Source organism: Sus scrofa, chromosome 13, assembly GCF_000003025.6.
Source record: "Sus scrofa isolate TJ Tabasco breed Duroc chromosome 13, Sscrofa11.1, whole genome shotgun sequence".
NCBI lineage: Eukaryota > Metazoa > Chordata > Mammalia > Artiodactyla > Suidae > Sus > Sus scrofa.
Genome location: NC_010455.5, coordinates 194,434,353 through 194,459,136, shown reverse-complemented (window position 1 = coordinate 194,459,136; position 24,784 = coordinate 194,434,353). Strand labels below are relative to the sequence as shown.

At 39.8% G+C, this 24,784-nt stretch overlaps 2 protein-coding genes across 2 annotated transcripts; both read left to right on the top strand.

Annotated features, from left to right (window-relative positions):
• On the top strand, window positions 1,201–1,797 carry LOC100626483 (keratin-associated protein 7-1). Its single transcript, XM_003358919.3, has one exon. The coding sequence runs from the start codon at window positions 1,239–1,241 to the stop codon at window positions 1,494–1,496; it is 258 nt and encodes an 85-aa protein (XP_003358967.2). The 5' UTR covers window positions 1,201–1,238; the 3' UTR covers window positions 1,497–1,797.
• LOC100626387 (keratin-associated protein 8-1) lies at window positions 21,445–21,969 on the top strand. Its single transcript, XM_003358918.4, has one exon. The coding sequence runs from the start codon at window positions 21,485–21,487 to the stop codon at window positions 21,662–21,664; it is 180 nt and encodes a 59-aa protein (XP_003358966.2). The 5' UTR covers window positions 21,445–21,484; the 3' UTR covers window positions 21,665–21,969.

Here is a 24,784-nt window from a genome sequence, read left to right as displayed (position 1 = left end):
TGGGAACAGAAGTTAAATGTGACTGGTATTTCATAATGGATCATGGTACCCAGGTTTGTTTTACTAGGCGTCGATAAGAACCAAGCACGGTGTGATGTGACTTTAAGTTGGGCACCATTCCACTCAGCCCAGAGTGGTTGCTCCACAACAAGACACCTTGACCGCGTCAAGATGATTTATAACCAAAGATTGTATGTTCTCCATGAAAAAAATTTGCTAACAAGGAGAATGCTCATAAATGAATACGTGAAAATTCCTACTAGATTATCCATAGCCATCTATGAATCCTATTATTTAATGCTCTTACAAACTTTTTTATTTTTCTTTTTACAGCCACACCTGCCTCATGTGGAAGTTCCCAGGCTAGGGGCTGAATCAGAGCTGTAGCTGAGGCCTACGAGCCTAGACATCTGAGCTGCATATGCAGCATCTGTGACCTGCACCCCAGCTGGGGCAACACTGGTTCCTTAACCCACTGAGCGAGGGCAGGGATTGAACCCAAATCCTTATGGAAACTACACTGAGTTCTTAACCTGCTAAATCACAATGGGAACTCCATCTTGCAGGCTTTGTAAATAGACTTGTGAGGGATTTCTGTAACAATGCTTTAAAAATTAAAAAAAAATGAGATGAAATTCACATAGCATAAAACTATTTTAAAGTGAACAATTCTGTGGTATAGTACATCACAATGTTTTGCAAAACCGCTAGTTCCAAATAATTTTCTTTACTCCAAAAGAAACTCTTTACCTATGAAACAGTTGGTATACCAATACTTCTGAATGATTTAGAGAGAATTAGGAGAAGCTATAGAAGTGTTTACATTGTTGCCAAGGCTTTTTTTGTTTGTTTTTTTAGCTGTGTCATCTGGGAGGGGTTTATGATCAGAGGATTTAAAGGGCCTCACATGATGCAATCAGAGCAGTTGTTAAATCATGGGACACTGATGAAAAGAATTCAACAGCGTATTAAGGATGGCCAACTGCTTTGAAGATACAACACATTCCTTTGCAAAGAGAAAAGCCATCAAAACTATAGGCAATGAGTCTGTGGGTTCCTTTAAACACATTTTATTAGCAATAACAGAATTATCTATGCAAATGTATGGGAAGATGTCTAGGCAAGCGTGTCATGCCCACCAGCATGAGGTATAAAAACCTTGTGCAGGTGAAGAATTCATTCAGCCTTGAATATCTTACTTTTCATAGTTATCCAAATCTTTCTCAGCTCCTGCTGCCATGACTCGTTTCTTCTGCTGTGGAAGCTACTTCCCAGGCTATCCTTGCTATGGAACCACTTTCCACAGGACCTACAGAGCTATGCCCCTGAACTGTGTCATGCCCCTGGGCTCTCCCCTGAACTACGGTAATGGATGCAATGGCTACAGCTCCCTGGGCTTTGGTGGCAGCAACATTAGCAGCCTGGGCTGTTGCTATGGTGGCAGCTTTTACAGGCTGTGGGGCTCTGGCTCTGGCTTTGGCTACAGCACCTACTGATGGACTAACGGCTCCAGGCCACAACAGGACCCCCAGTCAATTCTCTGTGCACAGAACGACCTGAACAATGTGACTGTCTTCCTGCCTCCTGATGTGCTTGAGAGATACGTCTTCCATCTTCTTGCTGACTTCGTACTGAGATCCTGGTCTTTGAGGATGCTGGGCAAGTCACCCAGGCATCAAGTGCTGCACTGATACTCATCTCTAGCCAAAGCAAGATGTATTTCTCTGATATACCTGAATTTTACTAGCGAAGCAAGCAGTTTGTATCTGATCATTGCTCTTCCCATGTATTCTTAAATTCTACATCAACATCAATGCATTACTAATTAAGTATGAGTAGAAAGGTGTTTTGCTGTTAGTCTCAATAAAATCTAATTTTTTCAGCAAAAATAGTTTTGTCCCGGTTATTTATTTTACTGTGCTTTTTTTTCTTCTACTCATTACCCAGTTTCAACCTGTAATAGTGGACTTTAACCAAATCTTTTTCTGATTTCAAACTGTACACTGGGATAGGGTGATGGCTAACAATTTTGTCCTTTTATATTGAGATTTCCTTATTTAAAAATTCCCTTAAAATGTCCTAAATTTAATCCAAATACAGATGACCCTTGAACAATGAGGAGTTAATCCATATATAATTTATGTTTAGCTCTCTGTATCTGAGATTCCTCTGAATCTGTGGGTTCGACCAAATGTGGATTGTGTAGAGCTGTAGTATTTACTACTGAAAAATATCTGCATATAGGTGGATTCTCACAGTCCAAACCGCCCTGTTGAAGAGTCAACTATATAGTCTGTATACTGCACCTATTAGTATTTCCCTATGCTGATTATAAACAAGAACATTTCTTTTATTATCATTTATTTTATTTTAAATTTAATTTGCTCTTCTTTTCTTTTTTAATTGTTATTTCACCAATACAATTTCTTTTTCTCCTGTACAGCAATGGTGACCCAGTTACACATACATGTACACATTCTATTTTTTCACATTATCATGCTCCGTCATAAGTGACTAGACATAGTTTTCAGTGCTAAACAGCAGGATCTCATTGCTAATCCATTCCAAAGGCAATGGTTTGCATCTATTAACCTCAAGCTCCCCAACCACCCCCCCCCGGCAACCACAATTCTATTCTCCAAGTCCATGATTTTCTTTTCTGTGAAAAGGTTCATTTGTGCCTTATATTACATTCCAGATATAGGTGATATCATATGGTATTTGTCTTTCTCTTTCTGACTTACTTCACTCAGGATGAGAGTCTCTAGTTCCATCCATGTTGCTGCAAATGGCATTATTTTGTTCTTTTTATGGCTGAGTAGTATTCCATTGTGTATATATACCACATCTTCCTAATCCAATCATCTGTCAATGGACATTTAGGTTGTTTCCATGTCTTGGCTATTGCGAATAGTGCTGCAATGAACACGTGGGTGCATGTGTCTTTTTCAAGGAAAGTCTTGTCCAGATATATGCCCAAGAGTGGGATTGCTGGTCATATGGTAGTTCTAGGTATAGATTTCTAAGGTACCTACATATGTTCTCCATAGTGGTTATACCAGCTTACATTCCCACCAACAGTGCAGGGAAGGCACTTCACACCCCCTCCAGCATTTGTTATTTGTGGACTTATTAATGATGGCCATTCCAACTGGTGTGAGGTGGTATCTCGTAGTAGTTTTGATTTGCATTTCTCTAATATCAGTGATGTTGAGCATTTTGTCATGTGCTTGTTGGCCATCTGTACATCTTCCTTGGAGAAATGTCTCTTCAGGTCTTTTGCCCACTTTTCAACTGGGTTGTTGGCTTTTTTGCTGTTGAGTTGTATAAGTTGCTTATATATTCTAGAGATTAAGCCCTTGTCCGTTGCATCATTTGAAAGTATTTTCTCCCATCTGTAAGTTGTCTTTTTGTTTTCTTTTTGATTTCCTTGGCTGTGCAAAAGTTTGTAAGTTTGATTAGATCCCACTGGCTTATTTTTGCTCTTATTTCTGTTGCTTTGGGAGACTGACTTGAGAAAATATTCATAAGGTTGATGTCAGAGAATGTTGTGCCTATGTTCTCTTCCAGGAGTTTGATGGTGTCTTGTCTTATATGTAAGTCTTTAAGCCATTTTGAGTTTATTTTTGTGCATGGTGTGAGGGTGTGTTCCAGTTTCATTGATTTGCAAGCAGCTGTCCAGGTTTCCCAGCAATATTTGCTGGAAAGGCTATCTTTTTCCCATTTTATGTTCTTGCCTCTTTTGTCAAAGATTAATTGACTGTAGGTGTCTGGGTTTATTGCTGGGTTTTCTATTCTGTTCCGTTGGTCTGTCTGTCTGTTTTGGTACCAGTACCACACTGTCTTGATGACCGTGGCTTTGTATTATTGCCTAAAGTCTGGGAGAGTTATGCCTCCTGCTTGGTTTTTGTTCCTCAGGATTGCTTTGGCAATTCTGGGTCTTTTGTGGTTCCATAGAGATTTTTGGATTGTTTGTTGTAGTTCTGTGAAAAATGTCATGGGCAATTTGATAGGGATTGCATTGAATCTGTAGATTGCTTTGGGTAGTATGGCCATTTTTCCAATATTAATTTTTCCAAGCCAGGAGCATGGAATACCGTTCCATTTCTTTACATCTTCTTTAATTTCCTCGATTAATGTTTTATAGTTCTCAGCATATAAGTCCTTTAACTCCTTGGCCAGATGTATTCCCAGGTATTTGATTTTTTGGGGAGCAATTTTAAAAGTATTGCACTTTTGTCTTCCTTTTCTAATATTTCATTGGTAGTATACAGAAATGCGACTGATTTCTGAATCTTAGTCTTATATCCTGCTACTTTGCTGAATTTGTTGATCAGTTCAAGTGGTTTTTGGGTTCAGTCCTTAGGGTTTTATATATATAGTATCATGTCATCTGCATACAGTGACAGTTTTACCTTCTTTTGTTTGTCTGATTGCCGGGACTAGGACTTCAGTACTATGTTGAATAACAGTGGTGAGAGTGGGCATCCTTGTCTTCAAGAACATTTCTTAGTTGTTGAATGTTAAATTTCTTTCCTCCTTTCGTTAGTGACAACATTTCATTTTGTTTTTTCCCATTTCCCTGCTATTTCTAGTACTCAGTTCCAGATAGCTTTGAACCCCACAAACTACTGGAAAAATTTCATTTGGTCATGAAACTCTATTTTTAAGGCTATAAGAATTGGTCAATAAAGGAAAGCAAAGAGCTGTATTAAAAATTAAGGGGAGTTCCCTTATGGCTCAGTGGTTAAGGAACCTGATTAGGATCCATGAGGATGAGGGTTTGATTCCTTGCCTTGTTCAGTGGGTTAAGGATCCAGCATTGCCATGAGCTGTGATGTAGGTTGCAGACATGGCTCAGACCACACATTGCTATGGCTGTGGTGTAGGCTGGCAGCTGTGCTCCAATTCGATCCCAAGCCTGGGAACTCTCATATGCCACAAGTGTGGCCCTAAAAGCAAAAAAAAAAAAAAAAAAAAAAAATTCTTTGCAATGATAGCTACCATCAAGGCACTTGAAAAGAAAAGTATTCTGCACTTAGAAAATGCTTCTTATCGTGCTTCCTGAGAAACCTCTGCTCTGTTTGAATTTAAGCTCATTCATTCGTCTATCAAGTGTTTATCACCCCTGCCTGTCTCAGAAAAGATGCTCAATAATTGTTTATTGACTTGTTAAATCTCTACTTTACGGGTGCAAAGTATTGGATAATCCAGTGTAAAGCTCATTCATGTATGTATGAACTCACTGGGCTTTGGCCACTGTGTTAAAAATTTGGAGGCTGTAAAAACCTGTGACAGAGTCTCTGGCCCGAGAAGCTGACTTATCTTTAAGAGATACTCATTCAGTAGGCATTCACCAAGTTGCTACCACACCAAGCATTGCCTAAATCTGGGGACAGAGATAAATAAAACACAATTCTAGCCTCAAGGGTTAAAATACACTTTATTCAGTATTTAAACATAATTTAATTCTCTCCTATTTTATACCAATTAATGTGCTGTAAATGATTATCCAAAAACAGGTATTTCTTATTCATTTCCTTCAAGGACCCAAAACAGGAAATTAGCCTATAATAAGATATCTTTCCCTATCTATCTGTTATCTATGTATCTATCAATCTATCGATCAATCTATCATCTCCCTTGATTTTGGTTTATCCAGCTTTCCTCATAATTAGCTTCATGTTGAGCATTTTTGGGTACAAATGCCATAGAAGTGATGCTGTATACTTCTCAGTACATCATATTGGGCGACACTTCATGTTGGTCACTTATGTTCACATAGATTTGGCTGGTGTTTACCTTAATCACTCGATAAAGTAGTGTCCTTGAAGTTTCTTCACTGCAAAGTTGCTCTTTCCACATTGTAATTAATAACTCGTGTTGATCCCTTGTCACTGTGTACATATTCTGTTCCTCATCAAGCTTTCATCCACTATTACAGGATACTTCTAATTGTATCCATCCTGCTACATTTATTAGTTGGCATTCTACACTGAGAAAGTACTTCTCTTGGGAGTTCCCGTTGTGGCTCAGCGGTTAACGAATTCTACTAGGAACCATGAGGTTGTGGGTTTGATCCCTGGCCTTGCTCAGTGGGTTAAGGATCCGGCATTGCTGTGAGCTGTGGTGTAGGTTGCAGATGCAGCTCGGATCCCGTGTTGCTGTGGCTTGGCGTAGGCTGGTGGCTACAGCTCCGATTTGACCCCTAGCCTGGGAACCTCTATATGCACGTGAGCAGCCCAAGAAATGGCAAAAAGACAAAAAATAAAAGTACTTCTCTCCATTTATTTTTTTGTGCGTGCTTATTTATTTGTATAATATGGGCTTGAGGATCTTATTTTGCTCAATATGTTGCCATCCATTAATATTACTATTAATTTTTGCTCAAATTGTCCCAGATTTGGACAGTGGGGACATCTTCATGCTGGCTCCTTTGTCCTTTAGAAATGGCCCCCATAGCTGTTTGATCAGTGCTTTACTTTCTGGCTCAACACGATATTCCAAACTCATCTTGAACTTTCTCCTTTAATCATGGAATCAGTGATTTCTCCTAGGAGCCCTAGATCCCTTTGGGGAAAACTGGTATTTACAACCTACAATATAGGTGTTAAGGTTACTCATTGCTATGCTATCTTTGCTTTATATGCTAATTTCTACCCTATCGTATACTATAGCAGTGATTGCTATGCTTGTCAATCATTCTTTCAGATTTAATAATGAAACACTAACAAGCTGCACTGGAGCGCTGGGTATGCAGAAAAAGTTCATTGATAGGCAGAATTCACTTTAGAGTAAGAGAGGGTGGTTGACATTTAGGTTGGATGGGGTCCCAAATGCCAGAGTATAAAGATAAAGTTTTGCTTTATTTTAATTTACTTATTTATTCTTTTTATGGCTGTACCTGCACCTGTGGATATGGAAGTTCCCAGGCTAGGGGTTGAATTGGAGCTGTAGCTGCAGGACTGTGCCACAGTCACAGCAATGCCAGATCTGACCCACATCTGGGACCTATGCAGCAGCTTGTGGCAACACCAAATCCCTTACCCACTAATCAAGGCCAGGAATCAGACTATCATCATCACAGAGACTATGTTGGGTTCTTAACCCACTGAGGCACAATGGGAACTCCTAAATTTTGCTTTAAGTTTTAAGCAACAAAACTAGCATTCCCCTGTTCTTCAACTAGATTTTCATTTAACCACTTTATCTCTGTTTCAACATCAATTCTGGTATTTTTCTTAGTGTTCTGTGTCCCAATTCTCCCTGAGTATTTGAGGGAAGATCAACTTTCTGTTGCTTGTGAGACCCTTCCTCTCAACAGTTTCTGCTATGGTTTATCCTTCTTTCTGTCTTCCCTTCATCTCCTTTCCATCATCCAGAAATTTAGTTAATCTCCCTTTGAGTGATATCGTCCCTTCAATTCTCTCCGTTATTGTTAGCTTCCAGGTTTGCTCTAATTTAATAGGTTCTAGGGAAGGGGAGGGGAAAAATCTATATGGTCCATCTGCCATCTTGAACCTAAAAAATATAAAGACTTTAAAGAGAGACAAGAAGGGATTGAGTGTAGCAAGATCTTATCTGCTTTTCTCCTGCAGTAATTATATAATGGATACAAAAATAGATGATTTCACTCTTTATTTGCGCACCAGTTTTTGAGGTAGATTTCATTATCTCCTCTATTCATGAAGAGGAAACCAATATTGAAAAGTTAAATAGCTTGTTTGAGCCTCTATCACTCATTTGTAAAGAAAAATACCAAGCCATAGCTAGCCAGGGATGATCTGCATATAAATCCAAACTTCTATGCTAAAACAAGTCATACAGCACTTTTAAAGTTATAGAACTCTTCCCCAGAAATATCCCTGCTTAATGCATTTTTATGCCATTAATAACTATACCTAATATTTACATATTGATTTATAGTTTATGTAACACATCCATAGAATTTTATTTAATTCTGACGATTATCTTGGGAGATAGATATCACGAAGAAATTGATGGAAATTTAGTAATTTTCCAAGTGTGCAAATATTTACCAATTGGGAAAACTGAGCCTTGAACCAAGGTATCAAGTTGAGATCTTCTGATTCCTTCCACACCCATTGTTCTACCACTGATAACAGAGGCAAAACCTTCATTATGTGTTTACCGATTTGACCCTCATGAGGTTATTGTGGGACTTGGGCCTCTCCAAGGTGATAAACTCAAAGCTTCTGGCCAAGAGAATACCAGACTCTTATTGCCCTGCCCATCTCATTGTAAGGCCCCCTTTCCCTACCTTCAGCAACCTGACCTACACCTTCCTACCACCTACTAGGTATATGGCCCACTGCTTACACTGTCCCTACAGGGGCCTTATATGCCCCCAGGAAACCAACTAGGGTATATTAAGACCCTTCTTTCCCCAACCAATCAGCAGGTCAGCAGATTATCCTAAGACCTCTCCTCTCTCTTTGGGCTATAAAAACAGACAGGACCACGTGTTCAGGGTTGGCTCTCCCTAGTCATCAGGAAGTTGTCCCACTGCACCAGCAGCATTTCTTACCCCAATAAACATATCTTTCTTTTCATCCCATTATGAGTCTGGAGAATTCTTTTTCTACCTGCTTGCACAGACCTTGACTGTTATCAAGATCCTCCGGTATTTTCCAAAGCTTGTCAAATAAATGATAAAAACCATCAGGCTCCATTCTTATCTTGATATCAAGACTTTTGATTTTCCCATATGTCTAAGAAATTTTGGCAAATCTTCATTCCTAATTTCTCAATTCATGCCTTTATTTCTTGCCTGGATTAATACACCAGCTGCCTAGCTGGTCTACTGGTCAGTCTCCAACTAATCTCCCATAAGGTAGATGAAATACTCTCTCAAAATGGAAATCTAATAATATGAGTTTCTTTCACAAATTCTGGTTTCTTTGTGGCAACTTGCAGATACCAGGATAAAGATCAATTAATGGCTCATAAGAATACAGGTGTTTCTAATCTCATTTCCTACCTCTTTTTTTTTTATTTTCCCACTGTACAGCAAGGGGGTCAGGTTATCCTGCTGAATAGCATTGAGAACTATGTCTAGATACTCATGTAATGTATACATGTAAGGATAACCTACCTCTTTTATAGCATGTTTCCCTTTCTCCTGCAATGGCTCCTACCATAGTTCTTTGCTGCCATCTACCCGTCCTTATCTAGTGAACTCCTACAAAGCTTTTAAAAAGTCTTCCTCTACCCCAGAGGTCCTCCCTTGTTCCAGCTTTGAAACTTCAACTCTGTTGACTTTAATATGACAGTGTCCACTCTGCTCTGCCCACCAACAAAGACCACCAGAAACACACTTGTAGTCAGGGATTATTAACAATGGAGATCATGTAACATGAGAAACTGCAGGGAGTCTCGATAAAAGGTGTGGGAGGGGCTTTTTCTGAGATTTGGGCTTGAAGTAGTTGATTTGGGAGAGGACTAAAGGAGGCAGGGGTTTCTTTTGGTTTGGGTACCCTCTATAATGAATTTCCACAAAGTTAGTGGTTTAAGACAAAACAAATTTACTCTTACAATTTTGAAGGTCAGAAGTTCAAAAATCAAGGTGTTGCCAAGACTATATATTGTGGAGGCTTTAGAGGAGAATCCATTTCCTTGCATCTTCAGATGCAAGAGGCTGCTTCAATTCCTTGATTTGTGTCTCCTTCCCTCATCTTCAAAGACAGTAGCATAGCATCTTCAAATCTCTCTCCCTGATTCTGTGACACTCCTCCTTTCCTTTCACTTTAAGGATGTTTTTGATTACAGTGGGCCCACCCAAATAATCCAGAATAATCTTCTTACCTCTAGGCTTGTGGATTAGGAACTCCAAAGCCTTTTCACCATGTAATATAACATATTCGCAGGTCCTGGAAATTAGGATGGTGGCCTTATTGGGGGACAATTAGTCTGCCCCTTACACGTACTATCAGGAAACAGGTCTAATTCCACAATTAAATATTTTAACCACTTTTATTGAGACAGTGAAACAAAGCTAAAGCTGTCATTGGTAAAAAGTCAATGAAGAGGATGTTCAGTCATTTTCGTGGTTTAAATAGCATTCTTGTTTTCCTCTGTTCTTGGATCTGACTACAGTGTGGCTTTGTTTTTAATCTCACTCTATCATTGTCACAGACTGCCCTTATCTGATTTGATGTTTGGAGGATCGTGTGTGGGAAGCAGGGGATGCTCTGGTTGCCATTAGCGCTTTCAGGGCTGCTGTTTATCTTTCTCACCATCACTGACTGACAGGGCTGATGCTGTAAAGTTTTGAGGACAAGTACCATGCTTTATTCAATAGTCTATCAGATACCAGTGCTGTATCCCTGACACTTGGTAAATATTTGTTGAATTAACATAATTATTTAAAGCCTGAGAGAAAAATCCTACTCCTTGCTACTTAAAAATATGGTCAGCAGGCAAGAAACATGGGCATCACCTGGGAGCTTGTTCAAAATGCAGAATCTTGGGCCCTCTTTTTCCAAATTATCCTCTGCACATGGACTACGTTCTTAGATGATTTGTGTGCACATAGAATTTGGGCAGTCCTGATGATTTTATCCCAAAAGAAGAAGAGAAGGAGACACATTTCACTCTCGATTTTTAAAGTGTTGAGGTATTAACATTTTCAGCAAAAAAGAAGAGTTTAAAGAAATTATTTTCCTACACATTTGTTCTATTTTCATTGCTATTTACAAAAAAACTAGTTTATATTCTTATGGGTTATTTTTACTTTTATTGAGAATAGAGGAAAAGCACTTAGAGTTGTAGCAGGAGAGGTTTTTATTAGGTAAGTGGAAATATTTCTTGCTTCTAAGCCCTGCTAGGCAGAGAGTGCTCAGAATGTTCTATAAGACACCTGAATATGTGAGTCTAGTTGTATCTAAAAATACCCTGTTATTTCTCAGACACTGGTTCCCTTTTAGTGACTTGCCTTGGAGGCTCCTGACATTATCTTTGACAATGGTCTCTGCACTAGGGTGTCCTGTTCCATTTTCTTCCCTTTTCAGTCAACCACCTCTCTTAAGAATCACCTTTACACATATGCTTCATGATTCCATTTTGAAGCTTCTATAACCTATGCACTTGGCTGCAATGACAGAATTTTCAAGACTTTCCTAATGAGAGATTTGAAATTTTAAGATAAAGGGATATTTGGGACCCAGGCTCTCCTTTTTTAAGTTTAAATTTATTTATCTTATATGTAGTTTGTGGTCAGTAAAAACTTTGGAGAAATGATGTTTTTAGGAGATTGAACTTGCCATCATTGATTGTTTGCCTGTAATGTGAAATGTTATTTTCAAGGTCTTCTGAAGAACATAACCTCAGATCTTCCAAAGGGTAACCAAAAATAAATGAGCTGAAATGTCTTGCTTCCGCTCATTGGCATGTCTCTCTTGACACTGAGGTGGCACCACAGACTATAATTTCTCATCCTTTATTATATCACTGATGCAGCTCGCAGGTTGGTGTTGTGCCTTGAGTTTATACACATTTCCAATTTCTGGTACAAACGCCCACTTTGTGTCACAAGAAGTAGACCTCCGTCCCTCTGTTGTACATCACCAGGAATAGAGGATAGATGCTAAAAAGGACTTTTGGATCCCACTAGTGACTACAATTTTGCAACAAAACCATATCTTGCTTGGAATAGCTTTTTCATGTTGATTCTGAAACACGTGTGAGATGTTTCTGACTAGAGTCAGTGAGTTTATTCTGCATCCAGGTGTTTCTGTGGTGTCACATCGTTTCTTAAGAAAACGACATGGTTTCTATATCAAATAGCAAGCTTCATTAATTAGGTGTTTGCTTTGATAATTAATCAAGTAGGCTCACAAATGTGGCTTAGCCCCAAAAGTGCTGAGAGAGCAAGGCATTTAAATTGTGTCTTAAGTTAGTCTCAAGACTTGGTCAGCAGTTCTGGCTCTGTCATATGACAGTTTTGGCTTATACTTCTTGATAATCACACTTGATTGCATGTGATCTTGACTATATTTTTTTAGTTATTGGAGTAGCGTTGATTTAAAATGTTGTATTTGTTTCAGGTATACAGTAAAGTCAATCAGTTATACATATACATATATCCATTCTTTTTTCCCATATAAGTTATTACCGAAAATTGAGTAGACATCCTTGTGCTATATAGTGGGTCCTTGTTAATTATCTATTTTATATATACTAGAGTGTATGTGTTAATCCCATCTTCCCAATTTATCCTGCCCTCCCCCCCACCCTGGTTTTCTGCTTTGTTAACCATAAGTTTGATTTCAAAATCTGTGAGTTTGTTTCTGTGTTATAAATAAGTTCTTTCGTATTTATCTTGACTTTAGCATTTTTGACCTTGGCTCTGTTGACATTTGGACTGGGTAGTTTTTTGTTGTGAGGACGCTGTTCTGCACAGTGTGGGATGTTTGGCAGCATTCCTGGCTTCTATCATTAGATGCCAAGCAGCATCCCACCAGTCATGACAGGGGAAATTTTCTCCAGACATTGCCAAATGTCCCCTGAGGCACAAGTGCTCATGATGCTAAGTCACATCCACTCTGATTATTAAGCCTGGCTAAGGAGGTGTCTTCTTTCTCTCCCTTACCACTTGACACTCACCCTACTTAAAGTTATGTATTTTGTTAAAGGAGACACCTTGTCAGATAGCTTACCAATGAACACTACAAATTTCTTTCTTTTTTTTTTTTTTTCCTTTTGTCCTTTTTAGGGCCACTTCTGGAGCATATGGAGGTTCCCAGGCTAGGAGTCTAATCGGAGCTGTGGCTGCCAGCCTACACTAGAGCCACAGCAACACCAGATCCGAGCCTTGTTTGCGACACCAGATCCGAGCCTTGTTTGCGACCTACACCACAGCTCATGGCAACGCTGGATCCTTAACCAACTCAGCTAGGCCAGGGATCGAATCTGCAACCTCATGGTTCCTAGTCGATTTGTTTCCGCTGCGCCACAACTCCTGAACACTATAAATTTCTTGAGGGGTGACCAAAGCACAACCTTTATTGGAATCGCTTGGGCTGTTTACTTAAAATGCAGGTTCCCCGGCCCCAGTCCAGACCCACGGAATCAGAATCTATAGGAATGGAGCTCAGCAATATGCATTTTAAACAAGTATCCATGGAGATTCTTGTACAGATTAAACTTTGAAACTTTTGCAGTGGAACCTCTTGTAGAGGTTTCAACATTTCTGTGATTCTGTCTCTGCGTTTTGTGTTTTAAAGTGATGGCAGCTGGGAGCTCATTAGTGTGTCTTAGCAGGGGTGTGTAACACAGTGAACAAAAGTGCTCGATACAGTCGCAGGCCTAATTGACCAAATACAATGGGAGAGGGTTGAATTGTAATCTTGGTGATTTTGATGTTAGCATCATACAATGACTAAGGTGGTGAGTCCTAGGGAGGAAGCTTCCCACTTTTAACAATGAAATGACTAGGGGACCAGAGAAGTGATTTGCCCAAATTCTTTTTTTTTTAAATAAAAATACCACTTTTTATTCTAAAATGTCATTGATGAGACAGTAAAAGTGTTAATTGTTTATTAGTCTTAACCCTTGAGCACATCATCTTAATATTCTTTTTTTTCTTTTTTTTTTAATTGTTATTTCCCCAATTCTTAGACCAAATAAGCGGCCAAATTAGATTTAGAATTCTCCTTCAGGGAATTCCTGTCGTGGCTCAGTGATAATGAACCCAACTAGTCTCCATGAGGACGTGGGTTCAATCCCTGGACTTGCTCAGTAGGTTAAGTGTCTGGTGTTGCCATGGTGTAGGTGTAGATGTGGTTTGGATCTGGTGTGGCTGTGGTGTAGGCTATCAGCTGTAGCTATGATTTTGACCCCTAGCCTGAAACTTCCATATGCCACAGGTGCAGCCTTAAAAAAGTAAATAGAGAGAGAGAGAGAGAGGGACATTTTCCTTCATTCACTCATGTATTCAATTATTTGTTGAAAACCTACATTATGCTGAATAGTGAGCTAGGCACTGAGGAATTAAGGCTAATTAAAGACATCATTTTTGGGAGTTCCCTGGTGGCTCAGTAGGTTAAGGATCTGATGGTGCTGTCTCTGCTTTGGCACCAGTTGGATCCATCCCTGGTCCCAGAACTTCCACATGCTGTGGGTGTGCACCCCCAAGTAAGACATCATTTTTGCTCTCTTAAAAACAACTATGTTGGTGAAGAGGTATCAGTCATGCAAATAAGGTTTAAAGACTATGGATACGAGGGAGATGGTGGCTGCTGTGATATGGTAGGTGGACATTAGCTAGTGGGGGGAGTGCAGAAAGGCCTCCCAAGGGAAGTGATTGAACTGGTGTCTGAAGGTTGGTGGGAGCAGAGGAGGAAGAAGCAGGAAAGATAATTTCATGCAGAGCAAACAGCAAGTGGCAAGGCTTCAGAATGAGGACCCACGTGATATATTTGAAGATCTAAGAATGTCACAGGTGCTTAAAAAGAGTGAGTTGAGGGTGTTTAGGTCAGTTTAAAATTGAAAGAAAAAAAAAACTATCCTAAAAGCAATGGGAAGCTATTGAAATATTTTTACCGTGTGTGTGTGTGGGGGGGGTGTGTGTGTGTGTATCATAAGAAGATCTCCATTTTGTAAACTCTTTGGTGATGGGGGGCAGATTATAAGGAGAGAAACTGTCAGCTTGATTAGTTTTGCAGTCTGCATAGCAACGTAGCTACCTAAATCAGCAGGCTGAATAAGGAGCCCACACAAATGTCCACTGTAAATCTCTATAACCGGTGAACATCTTATGTTACTTGGTGAAAGAAAGGGTCTTGGCAGAAGTGATTAAACAAGATTTTGACATGGGAAGATTATCCTGCATTATCCAGTGGGTCTAGCGTAAACACAATGGTCCCTGTGAGAGGGAGACCGGGGGCTCAGAGTCAGTCGTGGAGATGTGATGACAGAAGAGATTGGAGGGAGGAATGGAAGTGGCCACAGGTCGAAGAATGCAGGTCATCTCTAGGAGCTGAAAAAGAAAACAGATTCTCCCCACAGAGCCTTCAGAAGAAACCAGTCATGCCGACACCTTAATGTCAGCCTTTTGCCTGTTGGAATTGTATGCTAATAAATTTGTCTTTTTCAGTCACCATGTTTATGGTAATTTGTAGCGTTAAGATACAAGAAGAAACGGATAGAGCAGTGAAGTGGAGATTGGTGGAAATAAATGGATTCTGGAGTCTGTTAGAAGGCAAAGGTGACAGCACTTGGTGACAGATTGGATTTGCAAATGTGGGGGGTGGGATGTGTGTCAAGGGTGACTCCCAGGTATTGAATTTTATTATTCAGATGGTGTTTTCTCACTGCTAGGTTGTAAATCTTAGTTTCATATCAAAAACCAGATGCGATTTCTGAATATGAAGCCCTAGACAACAATAATTAAATTTTGTATGTGAGTTAGTCAATTACCTGAAAGGAAGTCATATTTTGAGGGTTACAGTATCTGATTACCAGACAGTAGTTACCTAAGGGCACTAGGAGGATTTCAAATCAAGGGTCTAAGCGAACATCCTCCTTGGGATAAATTTATTTTTATCATTTTCATTTATTTTTTGCTTTCTACAGCTGCACCCGTAACACATGGAAGTTCCCAGCCTAAGGGGGGAATTGGAGCTGCAGCTAAAGGCTACACTACAGCACAGCAACACCAGATCTGAGTGGCATCTGTGACCTATGTGAGAGCTTGTGGCAATGCCAGGTCCTTAACTCAATGAGTGAGGCCAGGGATCGAACCTGCATCCTCACAGAGAAAACTTTGGGTCCTTAACCTACTGAGCCACAGTGGGAACTCCTGGGATAACGTCACATTCTGGAAGACTGAAACTTTTCTATTTGCTTCTTGTAGCAATGATTAAATGTTGTCTCTACTGGCTATTTTATTATCTCTAATTGTCCCAATTACCTTACAGGGCATGCCAACTGGAGAACCTCAGCTCTGAAATCCAGGTGTGCCAGAGCGTTGCCACTCCAACACCCCCCACTCCCCCACCCGACTGATCTGGGCAGGACCTAGGGTGCCAGAGCTCCTGGGATGGCTGTCTCTTCCCAGGGAGTCTGGTCAGGTTAATCCAGTCTATCCTAAAGAAGCATCATAAACTTTGTGTGCCATAATGGGAAAAAGATTGAGAAGCACCGCCCTGCCTTTGGTGTTCATTCTCCCAGTGTCTTCCATGGAGGTCTTGCATCTGAATTCCTGATAGGGATATGATCCTGATGGATGGTTGTTAACCCACTTGTTAAATCTACCTCTGTAACAACTTTTACATTCAGGCCTTTGGTGATACTGCCTCCTTGGTTGGTGCGGTGGCCCTTGTGTAACTCTGCTGAGTATCAACCCAATGACTCTTCTTCTCTCTCCTTCTATGCTTGCAGAGTCTACCTCACACAATACAGGCAGAAAGTATCCAAATACACAATTTTATGGCTTCCCTTGAATTCCAACCATGAGATGTGACTCAATTCCGCACAATGAGACCTTAAAGAAATTCAATGGAAGGCAAATGTGAAATGAACTCCTGCAGAAGTCCTTTAAATTTTTTTTTTTTTTTAATTTTATGGCTGGACTTGTGGCCTATGGAAGTTCCCAGGCCAGGGGTTGAATCCAAGCTGCTGCTGTGACCTCCGTGCACTGCAGCAAGGCGATATCCTTGAACCCACTGCACCAGGCAGGGGATCAAATCTGCATCTTTGCAGTGATCCCAGTCTTTGCAGTCAGATTCCTAACCCACTGTGTCACAGTGGGAACTCCAAGAAGTCCTTTTTTCACTCCTTTATTTTTTGATGTTGATGTGTGCAAATGTGAAGCCTGTACTTGCTACAGTGATCTTACAGCTATGAGGAGAAGAGAATTGCAGTGGAGCCAGCTCTGAACCTGACACTGTCAAGGCCTGGAGCAACCTGGAATTGCCTATATCTCATTTTCTATTTGTGAAAACTAAACTCTGTTCATTGAAGCAAGTTTCAGCTGATTTTTGTTGTTGTTGTTATTTGTAGCCAAAAAGCCTTCCTGGTAGATGCAGTTTTAAATCTGGCCTTCATACCTCCAGGGTTTTCCAGTTCTAATTTATCTGCCACATTTTCTAAAATGCAAAACGGATTACGCGACCCCAGCTTAGTGTTCGAGTGGCTCCCTTTGCCTATACAGAATGTACCGTCTTGTATGACCCTGCTTCCATTAGTTCTCTTGTTACATCCAAGGCTTCAGTCCCATTGAATTATCTGTGACTCTTAAAAGGCACTGCACAATGTAACAACTTTGCCTCTTTGCCTCGAACATTTCTTTCTGGAATTTCCTCTCCATCCACTATCTTCCTAACTAATGTTCAAGACCCAGTTCAAATACCTATCCCTTTCTTAGCGAAGTGTTCCGTGGACCTTACCCTCTGCATCACATAGAACTGTCCACTCTCTGTTTCACCCGATGAGTCTACATCGGTGTGGACTTCCAGGGTGGAATGTACAACTTTGCCTTTTTGTTTATTCATCATTTTCCATTTAATCACCATTTCTAATTCTTTAGATTTCTAGCACCTAACAACATGCCTGGGATGTAAGAGTCACTCAATAAATATCTCAAAGTGGAATTCCCATTGTGGTTCAGTGGTAATGAGCCTGACTGGTATCCATGAAGATGTGGGTTTAATCCCTGGCCTCGCTCAGTGGGTTAAGGATCCAGTTGCCGTGAGCTGGGATGTAGGTGACAGAGGAGGCTCGGATCTGGTGTTGCTGTGGCTGTGCTGTAGGCCAGCAGCTATAGCTCTGATTTGAGCCCTAGCCTGGGAGCTTCCAGGGCCTAAAAAGACAAAACAAAACAAAACAAGGCAAAAAAAACAAACCTGAAAAAATAAATGTTTAAAAAGATGAATGAACTATAATTTTATATTTTAGAATAACCACTGATGCATATTCTAAAACTCATTTAAAACATTCCCTTGTAATTTTGCTTCCATTTCTAATAAATTATAATATTTTGAAGCTGGAAATTTTATATTTGAAATTGATAAGACAAGGATTATTTTATTGTGCATACTGGAGTTGATGCTAAGATCTGCTCACAATACATTTCTTGTTCCTCCATAGAAAAACCAAAGAGCAAGTTTTTTCCCTATCTGTATTCACGTCAGAGCTTATTTGAAATCAAAGAAATATGAAATCAAATTATTTATTAAATAACATCTTAATATTGTTATTAAAAGAGAAAGGGTCATGGACTTTATCCAAACCCATAAATATCCAGCAATGAGTAGTCCAATGCTATGTCATTTTGTATGTGAAAATACATATTTTTCTCTTTTGCAACCCCCCCAGGTCACACGGCCCTAATTTTTTGAGAAACTGGCAAAATCAGACATTTTAACTGCAATTGGCTTGGCCTGCTGCTGCTTTCTACCTGGGATTCCCTACAAACATAATCCCCCTTCATACTGGGAGACATTAGAGGGCCATGGACTTTTTGGGATCTGGAGAAGAAGTTGAGTTTGGACTTGGAGAGATGGATTTATATGGTTGGTAGTGACTTCTTTTCCTTAATTATTTTTAATTTTTATTTTGTTTTATTTTTTGTCTTTTTAGGCCCACACCCATGGCATATAGAGTTTTCCAGGCTAGGGGTTGAATTGGAGCTGTAGCCCCTGGCCCACGCCACAGCCAGGGCTACTCGGGATCTGAGCCACGTCTGTGACCTACACCACAACTCTCAGCAATGGTGGATCCTTAACCCACTGAGCGAGGCCAGGGATCTAACCCACATTCTCATGGATCCTAGTTGGGTTCATTAACCACTGAGCTGCAAAGGGAACTCCAGTTTGCAGTGACTTTTGTGTCTAATTGGGCTGTATCTAGCCATCCTTGTGTGGGGATGGCTTCCAGAAATTCTCTCCCACCTACTTTTCCAATGTACCCAGAAGACATGCATGTGCAGGACCAGAGGTCACACCTCAGTAGAACGGCTTCCAACATAGAATGAGTAGTGGAGGAAAAAATTTGAAGTGGTAGAGCCAGAAGCTAGTCTAGAAAAAAAATATTATAGAAGTGAGTCAGGAAGTTCTTTAGTAAAAATTTGTTTTTTTCAGAATTTTGTAATATTTGTGGGTTTTATTAGTGTTTAATTTTCTGTGATTTAGTGTTTTAACAAATGTCTATTCTTTACTGAATTTTATATTTTTATGTTGGATTATTTTTCATAAAGAGGGTTCTCAACACTGTATAAACCTCAGGCAAGATAAATCTGTATTAGAATAAAGCTTCCATAGGCCCAGTGTAAGATTAAGCTAGCAATGAATATTGTTTTAAATGACTTGATAAATCACGTGCTTTCCTAAAGTTTTCTTGTGTGAAGATTTTCTGCAAAATGTATAGAGAAAATTCAGGATGGTCTCTGTAAATAGGGCTTAAGTTTTTAAAAAGACAACATATTTTAATTTTTATTCACCGTTGTTGTTCAGATACAGGGTTCGGTGTGATGCCCTGCAGGGCAAAGCTGGCATCCTGTTGGATTGGATAGGCAGGCAGGAGAGGAACTCATTTAAATAGAGCATTGTAATTCACCTTTGACATCAATTCATTCTTCTTTTCTATCCTTTGGACAAGGCTATTTTCTGTTTGCTTTTTTTCCAAATACTATTAGATTTTTTCCTTTTGGAGCCGGGCAATGTGATGGCAGGAGAAATAAAATGCAACTTATTCTATGATTTTTTAGAGAAGGATCTGCTGTTGAATGTCTTTATATTTAGTGAGTGAAGCCAATTTTAATTTCCTGGCCTTATGTAACACGGCACAGGAAGTGTTTGAATTTTAAATGCTGAACCACCCTAGGTGGCCAAATAGCTTTGTTCCCGAAGGATGGTGGGATGGAGCTGTATATTTTCAAAAATGCCTCTGCTAGAATCAACCAATTAGTGCTTAAAACATTGCTATTGCTGTATATTTTTTCAAGTGTCTCACCTTGTCCTTGGAGTTAACCTGTGACTTCTATATGCTTCCAGAAATTTAGGTCTAAGCTTCTGGAAACGGGAAGGAAAATTACCTCTGAGATCTAAAGTAAAATTTGGGGGCTTAGTAAGTAGTATGCGTCTGTTCTACACCTTTCTAATAATGATTCCCTGTAGATTTGTGTCTATTTCTGCACTATGTGTACTTTTGGGGCTGTATTTTCTTTCTTTCTTTCTTTTTTTTTTGTCTTTTTGCCTTTTCTAGGGCCACTTCCCGTGGCATATGGAGATTCCCAGGCTAGGGGTCTAATCGGAGCTGCAGCCACTGGTCTACGCCAGAGCCACAGTAACGCGGGATCCAAGCCACATCTGTGACCTACACCAAAGCTCATGGCAACACCAGAACCTTAACCCACTGAACAAGACCAGGGATTGAACCTGCAATCTCGTGGTTCCTAGTCGGATTCGTTAACCACTGCGCCACGACGGGAACTCCTTTTTGACTGTATTTTCTGTAAATTTTCTATTAAGTGCCATTCTGGGGAATCTCAATGCAGGATTCTGAGAATAATTTACCAGGTCTTGCATGATGCAAGAGAGTTTTGATCAATCTAATTCTTCCTTTAATTCCTATTTGAGAACTAAGTTTCCACTTAGAGAAAGGAATGATTTTCCTTCCCTTATCCTGGGGTGCCATGATCATTCTAAAGTGAACTAACTTTGATTTTATACTGTCATTTACAAGATCATCATGTTTAGCAGATAATCTGGTTTTATTACATCTAATAAAAAATAGGGTGCATTTTAAGGTAAAACTTCCTATTCATTTTTCTGTTTTCACCCTGTTATTATTTTCAACATTTACTTTAAAAAGTCTATTAGACTAACAGATCCCATTTGTTTGACAATTTATGTTTAGGATTAATCTACAAACTCCCATTTCTTTTTCTTTCTTTCTTCCTTTCCTTTTCTTCTATTTTTTACAATTTTGAGCTTATTAGTTTAGGCAGTCGTTTAGAAATGGGATATAAAATACAGTTCATGTGGGGGCTATAATTAAGATTAAAATTTTATCCAGTTTTGTAAACAGGGTAGCTAACGATAGAGGAAAAGAAGAGGAGTCTTTCCAATGTTTGGCATTTTCCTTGCAGGCTGCAAACAACCTCAGAAAATATCTTGGTTTATAAAACCTGCTTACAGAGGGCTGTATCCAGGACCTATAAGATTCAGTGCTTTGAAATCTCTGGAATGCGTATTTTAATGAAGGAACACCATTTGCTTGAAAGAATCCTGTCCCTGTGTTCTATCACATGAGAGCTTTCTTAAGCAACCGTAAAGACATCTTAAGCAAGCAAAACAAGTTAGTGAGCTATTTGTGAGGCAAATTGGTCTCAAGAATGAAAATGATGCCTTGTGTTTTCATCACACCCCACAGCCAGAGTATATAAGGGAGGATGGAGCCTAGGAAATCCATCACACTGAGGACACACATTCCCCTGCTCTCAGAGCCCTCTACTCCAGAAACCATGTGCTGCAACAACTTCTCCAGCACTATCTTCCCAAGATGCTACTGGGGCAGCTACGGCTACCCTCTGGGGTACAGTGTTGGCTGTGGCTACTCACCAGTGGGCTATGGCTTCGGCTACGGCTGCAATGGCTGTGGGGCTTTCGGCTACAGAAGATACTGGCCATTTGCTCTCTACTGATTTACTGAAATACCTGAGGCACAGCCTCTTCTGTTCTAAGGCTGAGAGACGCACTTCTACCTCCTCATTGACCCGTCTTCATCACCAACCTCCCAGTCACTGCTTTTCCGACCTAGAACCAGAGTCCCAAAGGAAGAACATGAAAAACCACTTGATGCCTCCAGCTGCCATCCCTGGATGATGTTTGTTGGGACATATTCAGAAGCTTGACACCCAAATACGTATTACTTTTGAATTTTCCACCATGCTCATGTCTCTTGTCATAACCAAATTGTGGATGTTTGTCAAATTCTCAATAAACTTGTCTCAACCACTATAATATTCTCACCTGAGTGGAGTTTCCTTTCTTGGTGAGTGCACATTTTTTGGTGGGTGCATATATTTGGTACATTGAGTGCGGGAAGGAAGTGGGTTTGTGTTCTCATGTGTGTGTTAGAAGCAGTGAGAAAGGAAATAATCCTTGATCTTATGTGAGAAGCTGGCAAGGCAGGGCTGCTAGTGATTAAAAAAAGAAGCTATCTTAACCTTTCCTTAAATGTTATGACTTGCACCTCTAATTCTTGTACCCAGTGGTACACCGTTCATTGCTGGGTGTCCCTTTTCATCTCACGATGCCTGACCCTCTTCAAGGGAACCCAACCTCGAGGGACTATTTCAGTTATTCCTATGTTAGTGCAAACGAAACCCACAGTGTTCCCTCTCCCAGGGACTAATGATTGTAGAATAAAATGCCCTGGGCTCTATTTAAGGATTATGAGGCACCTAGAATAGACATAAACATATTTTAGGAGTCTGAGAGTCTTTCAGGGGAAGGGATAAGTCCCCTATAGCAAGCCACCTATGATATCTACGTTACAGTTTAGAAGGAACAGTTTAGAAACAACAATGGGAAGCTCCTTAATCTCTGTAGGGTCAATACCAGGTAGTGAGTTTTACTCTTAAAAGAGGACCTTCTCGGGAATTCCCATCGTGGTTCATCAGAAACGAATCTGACTAGCATCCATGAAGATGCAGATTCAAGCCCTGGCCTTGCTCAGTGGGTTAAGGGTCTGGTGTTGCTGTGAACTGTGGTGTAGGTCACAGATGAGGCTTGGATCCTGCACTGCTGTGGCTGTGGTATAGACTGACACTGTAGCTCCAATGTGACCCCTAGCCTGGGAAGCTCCATATGCCATGGGTGTGGCTCTAAAAAGACCAAAAAAAAAAAAAAAAAAAAAAAAACAGGAAAGAAAAAAAGAGAGGAGGAACTTCTCATAGACTCGAAGATATCTCAGCCTTTCCCTGTGTTCCTTTAGAGAAGAGAGTAATATTCTTTTGCTAAGTCAAGTCAAAAATGTCTCAGTCCTCCTGTTGAAAACATTTTATGTATGGTACACACATTCTTGGTGCCAGCAGGATTTGGCTTACCCCTGCTTTTCTATTGAACATCTGCATGTGGCTATGTTGCATATGATTCACTTTGTAGATAAAAACATAAAGGCTATTTGGAGAGATAATTTTATAAGAGTGTTTTCTCTACCATGTTTCCCCTAACAGCTATCTTTTTAAAAAAATTCAAAAGACATCTTGTTCAAGGATTGACTGAGTAGATTCTTTTCCAGTAGGCTATTGTCATAGCCAATAAAAGTTCCAGCTTGAAACTTTCTAGCAGCCACATGCTAATTAATGCTGAGAATTGTAACTTAAACATGTAGCTTAGAATAGAATAGGAAAAGAACTGAGGGATATTTCAGGAATTAGAGGGTCAAATTAAGATAAAAATTAGAGGGTCAAAAGTGTCTATTTGACCATTCTAGAATGATGACTGAGTTATATAAAGTTTGTGCTTGACAAGATGTCAGAGAACATCTAATCCAGTGTTTCTGAAGTTGTGGTTTGAGGGAGAATCTCCTGGGAAGCTGGCTTAAAATGTAATTTTTTATGTCTCCAGCCCAGGCATGCTGACTTGGTATATCTGAGGTATAATCCAGACATTTAAATTTTTTTCCCAGTTTAACTCAGATTATCATTAATAAATAAAAATTTTATGTATATTTAAAATGTACAATAGGAAATTTTAATATGGGTGTACATTGTGAAATGATTACCATGATCAAGCTAAGTAACATATCAGTCACCCCAGAAAATTACCATTTTTTTTTTCAGGTATGTGACGTTGACATCACAAATCTTCAAGGAAATAAAACCACAATGAGTTATCACCTCACACTCTTTAGAACTGCTATTAAAAGGTAACAGATAAGGGTTGTCTAGATTGTGCAGAAAAGGGAACCCTTAGACACCATTAGTAGGAATGTAAACTGGTTCAGCCACTATGGAAATTCTTAAAAAATTAAAAATAGATCTACCATCTGATCCAGGAATCTCTCTTCTGGATATAGACCCAAAGGAAATGAAATCATTACCTTGAAGAGGTATCTGCATTCCCACATTGACTGCAAAATTATTCAAAGTAGCTAAGCTTTTCTGTGGAAAGATTCATTTGTGCTGTATATTAGATACCAGATATAAGTGATATCATATGGTATTTGTCTTTCTCTTTCTGACTTACTTCACTCAGGATGAGAGTCTCTAGTTCCATCCATGTTGCTGCAAATGGCATTATTTTGTTCTTTTTTATGGCTGAGTAATATTCCATTGTGTATCCCACATCTTCCTAATCCAATCATCTGTCGATGGACATTTGGGTTGCTTCCATGTCTTAGCTATTGTGAATAGAGCTGCAATGAACATGCAGGTGCATGTGTCTTTTTTAAGGAAAGTTTTGTCCGGATATATGCCCAAGAGTGCGGTTGCTGGGTCACATGGTAGGTCTATGTGTAGTTTTCTAAGGTGCCTCCGTACTGTTCTCCATAGTGGTCATAGACTTGGAGAATAGACTTGTGGCTGCCTGGGAGGAGGGGGAGGGAGTGGGATGGATTGGGAGCTTGGGGTTAATGGATGCAAACTATTGCTTTTGGAATGGATTAGCAATGAGATCATGCTATGTAGCACTGAGAACTATGTCTAGTTACTTATGATGGAGCATGATAATGGGAGAAAAAAGAATGTATACATGTATGTGTAACTGGGTTCCCATGCTGTATAGTGGAAAAAAAATTGTGTTGGGGGAATAACAAT

Coding starts and splice junctions, on each gene's coding strand:
- LOC100626483 (XM_003358919.3), top strand. CDS start 1,239: ATGACTCGTTTCTTCTGCTGTGGAAGCTACTTCCCAGGCTATCCTTGC.
- LOC100626387 (XM_003358918.4), top strand. CDS start 21,485: ATGTGCTGCAACAACTTCTCCAGCACTATCTTCCCAAGATGCTACTGG.